Source organism: Triticum aestivum, chromosome 4B (assembly GCF_018294505.1).
Source record: "Triticum aestivum cultivar Chinese Spring chromosome 4B, IWGSC CS RefSeq v2.1, whole genome shotgun sequence".
Taxonomy (NCBI): Eukaryota; Viridiplantae; Streptophyta; class Magnoliopsida; order Poales; family Poaceae; genus Triticum; species Triticum aestivum.
Genome location: NC_057804.1, coordinates 163,274,964 through 163,279,258, shown reverse-complemented (window position 1 = coordinate 163,279,258; position 4,295 = coordinate 163,274,964). Strand labels below are relative to the sequence as shown.

Here is a 4,295-nt window from a genome sequence, read left to right as displayed (position 1 = left end):
CCAACAATAAATTGGTACCAAATCCTGAAATCATCATCTGAAATGAAGTTAATGAGAAATTTTAGAATAAATTTAATTGTTGATAGTAATGTTTGCATTGGACATATCCAGAACTAAAATTATACATACACGCCGAAATTACGATGGCCAATGCCTCAGTACAGTAAACACTAAGCATGGTACATAGTAAAAGTTTGACACAACCAGAGCTGCAAGCATTCACTCCATCCAGCATATCTACAATGCAGCACACAAGAAAAGAGAGATACGCAACGGGGTAGCAATGACATACAGATAATCGCTTAACAAGCAGCACAAACATGAATAAATCACATAACTGAGTACAACCAAGTATCCCAGCTGAGAGCAAACATGTATTCGACATTTCTGCCATTTCGATACATGCACGACAAAGAGTGGCGCTCATTTCTTACCACAACACAAGCAAGAGATGACCCCATACAATGCCCTGCGTCTCCAGGCCGCACTCAAGGCTCAACCAACTCCACGGTGTGGATGATGCCCCCTCCTTGCTCCGTCCGAGCGGTGGGGTGCAAACTCAGAAGCCCTGCACATTACAACTTGCATCAATGCAGCAGCCATACAAGGAACTGATATCAAGCAGAGCACAAATTGAGAGGAAGTTAGAGTCCAGGAGCTGAGCTTCCAAGGGATAATTATGGTGCATCGTGGTGCCTTCATCTGGAGTCACAGGTCGGGTTGTGGGCTGCTGCTTTGCTTCCCCATATAGCACACCAAGTTCTCCTAAGATAGCAAACTGAAAACACAAAACATGATTAGGGAGTTAGTACATAAGAAAAGGAATTCATGCACGAATGGCATGTACAACTAAAAAGATCAGGCATCACATATTATTAGAATTGCATATTAGATGGCTGCAAGGTAAGTGTTTCTTCATAAAAATTAATAGAAATATGTAGCCCGTAACTGTGCTATAAGGATGGTTCTTTAAAAAAAAGCAGTAAGGAGCTTCGCTGGAGCGGCCGATCTAATTTTTATGATTTGTTGCTTCTGAATCGCCATAGCGCTCAAAAGGGAATGATAACAGTGGATGATAGTTCAACTTCTAGTTATGATGTTTCTTGTCCATTTTGCTAACTTGTACAAATAAATTCAAACATGTTGCTGGATGGCTTGCAGCTTATAAAAAAAGCACTTGAAGCAACAATTAAATCACCATACATAATTGAAGGGCTTGCCATATACTTACTGCCTGGCTTCAAGCAACAAATCACTCAAAACATACGAGTACTTATTTAATATAAGGAAATAAGATTGCCAGGAATGATTGATGACATGCATCCTTCTGAAATATGGTTGTCTGGTATGGTGTTTCAATGACATATTCATAGATTCTTGTACTAGGTAGTAGCTCCTTGGTTTTTCAGGCAAACAAAAAATAGTAATACATCCGCAAAAAATAGGGAAGGGCGCCCCTGCCAGTAGCAAAGGGATTGGAGGTTCAGGTTCAGGATCAAAGTCTAGCAGTCTACTGTAAGTAGTACTAGTACTCCGTATGTAGTAACTGAGCAGAAAAGGACTAGTAGAAGGTGTTGACTTTACAGATCACATCTTGGGTGTCAATTCAAGCAATTGCTGTAGAGTGAAAGAATGACAAGATGTTACCTGGGCATTGACTTCTGCAACCGTGCCAGAGTTGGATGTGTCACTGTTGGCCTTTTTGTACCTCTCAATGGTGGCTTTCACACTGCAAGTACTCGTTCAATGTCTAATTAGTACACATATATCTAGACTCTGAAGAAAATTACACTAGATGATAAGAAAAAGTATAATCACATGTATGCAAGGCAACTATTTTGCATCACATGTTTCGTTATATTAATACTGCCATACTAGTATGTTCCAGTGTAGTACTTGTTGTCTTACCAGATCTACCGGCCAGCAGCTTCTCTAACGCCCCATTTCGGCCTGCAAAGAAACCAACATAATTTGGTGTCACATTTTTCTGCATAGCACCAACACAAACTGATGTATGCACTACTGTACACGAGTGAAAAATACTGCTCTATAACGCTCGATAACAAAAGACAGCATCTGGCCGGTATCTAACCGAGATCTGCGCGATTCTGAATCTAGCCACTCTGCGTCTCTACAGAGATTGCTTTTTATGAGACACAACTAACTGCTGGTGCTTGATATAAACAACTGAATATGGCTAGGTGTTAACTGAAATATGGCGCGCTCTGAACCTAAGCTAACTCTGCCTCTTTGCGAACATGTGGACCTTCATCCAGAAAAGGAAATCCCCTTTTTATCTATTTCCGGGAACGGTTCCATCAATTTATGAGTTTTGTCATTTTTTAGAGTGAGAGAGTTAGTTGATGAGTTAACTTAAAAAGCATCCACACAAATAAATCCAGATCCTGTGGCTAACGTTTCTATACTCAGTGAGACGGGATGCGTTGTTACCCATGTGGATGCAGTTGAAGGCGTCCTCGGCGACCACCCAACAGGCGCCGACCTGCACACATACATTGGATCAGAGACATTGGAATATACAGACATTGGATGAAAGAGTAGGGTGGGGGTGCGTACGGTGCCGATCTTGAGGAAGCCGTCGACGGTGCGGTTGAGGAGGGGGTTCCCGAGGTCGATGGCCCCCCTCTCCTAAGGAAACGCTGGTGGAGGAGAGGTGAACGAGGACGACCGCGATCGGGTGGCGCCCTGGTCTCCTCCCGGTCCAACGTGGCCTGGCCTCAGATGATGGTCGCCCGCTCCATCGCTCTCCAGGTCACGCAAGAGAAGAGGGAGGAGGATGTCGATGTGGGACGCCGGCCAGCCCCTCCTGCGCCAACTCGGGGACGCCGAAGGCGACGAGTGTCGTGCGCGTACGTGGTCGCGGCGGGGCACGTCGCCATCCTGGCCGTGGACTACCTGCCTATGGTCGCCGGGCTGGTGAGACGAGGCGCTGCGTGGCAAAATCCCAAGGACGGGGTGGTTGGTTGGCTCGAAGCGGATAAGGCTGGGGGAGAACAAGAGGGAGGGAGGAGCTAGATGGTGGGCGGCGGCGGATCGAGATCTGAGGGAGGGAGAGGGTGACTTGGAGACAGGGATCTAGGAACGAGGGGCGTGGGAGAGGGTGGAGCCGAAGCGCTTGGGGGACGCGCTTGGGGGTGGCCTACGTGCACAGGAATGGAGATGGAGGCCGGCAGCGGGAGGGCAAGGGGTTCTGACTTGGAGTGGGAGGGAGAAGGGGGCAGCGGCGGCTGGAGTGGGAGGGGATCTGAGTTAGGGTTTGGGTGGTTGGGCTGCAGGTGGGATGAGGATGAGAGGGTGAGGGAGTGTGGGTCGTTGGATCTGGGAATGTCCGACGGTCTCTGATGCTTGATCTGCGTGACATGTCCATAGACCAATCAGAATGCAGTGTAGGCTTTGATGATATTATGACCATGTAAATTGGTATTAATCGATTAACAATAAGCAAAGAACTACGAGCCAGCCAGATGATTTTATCTAGAAATCATCCGCCTAGCTAGCCGCCCGATCTGTGCATTGGCTGTCGTTCGATCACATCAATATGTCACAACAGCACCAAGCGTGAAAAAGCTTCAACGCAGCACCGATGACATCCCCACGAAGCTCCATTACAGGTCTCTACGGCATGCTAAGAGCTCCAACGTAGCACCACGATGCCCGACAAAGCTCCTTTGCAGCATCGAGGAGATCCAACGCAACACCACGACGCTCGTTGCTAAGTTCTCTTCTCTTTTTATGACAATGTTTAAGTATGGTTCCTTAAATAACTAGAGGTAGTTTCATACTAGGTGGGATTTTCGTCGATTCACTAAAAAGCGGGTCAAATTTTAACTACAGCTGCCTCATGGTTTGTTCAAACGATTCCATATTTCGCACAAGTTTTCATCTTGCAATTACAAACAATGTTGCCAACGGGATTTTTTTTATTTTCACGAAAAATCAATTTTCCATTTTTTGAGTGCCCAAAATATGTTTTTTGTAAAGGACCTACCATATATTTGTTCTAAATTGGACCAAATCATGTGAAAAATAATAAACTTGGATTATGACAATTGTTTTAAAAAAGTGTTCTCAAAAAAGAGCTATCATGCGTGAAGATGCATGGCTTTCAAGCCAAATGATCGATCTTATGGCCACATTCATGTCATAGTTTGTTCAAATGATCTCATATTGTACACAACGGTGCATCTTGGATTTCCAAACAATGTTGCCTCAGGGAGTTTTCATTTTCTTTGCACGGAAATCTCATCTTCCATTATTTGAGTGCCCGAAATGAG

The 4,295-nt window shown here is 45.3% G+C and overlaps 1 protein-coding gene across 1 annotated transcript; it reads right to left on the bottom strand.

Moving 5' to 3' along the window:
• Positions 1 to 463: 463 nt before the first annotated feature.
• On the bottom strand, positions 464 to 2,076 carry LOC123090038 (MADS-box transcription factor 58-like). Its single transcript, XM_044511527.1, has 3 exons — positions 2,072 to 2,076; positions 1,648 to 1,729; positions 464 to 778 (listed from the first exon to the last, which is right to left on the bottom strand). The coding sequence occupies exons 1-3, from the start codon at positions 2,074 to 2,076 to the stop codon at positions 560 to 562; spliced, it is 306 nt and encodes a 101-aa protein (XP_044367462.1). The 3' UTR covers positions 464 to 559.
• Positions 2,077 to 4,295: the final 2,219 nt, after the last annotated feature.

What these genes read in the sequence shown, in the direction of transcription:
- LOC123090038 (XM_044511527.1), bottom strand. An exon ending in TTGCAGAAGTCAATGCCCAG is followed by an intron (nt 779 to 1,647) that starts GTAACATCTTGT and finishes TTGTGTTTTCAG; the next exon opens with TTTGCTATCTTAGGAGAACT.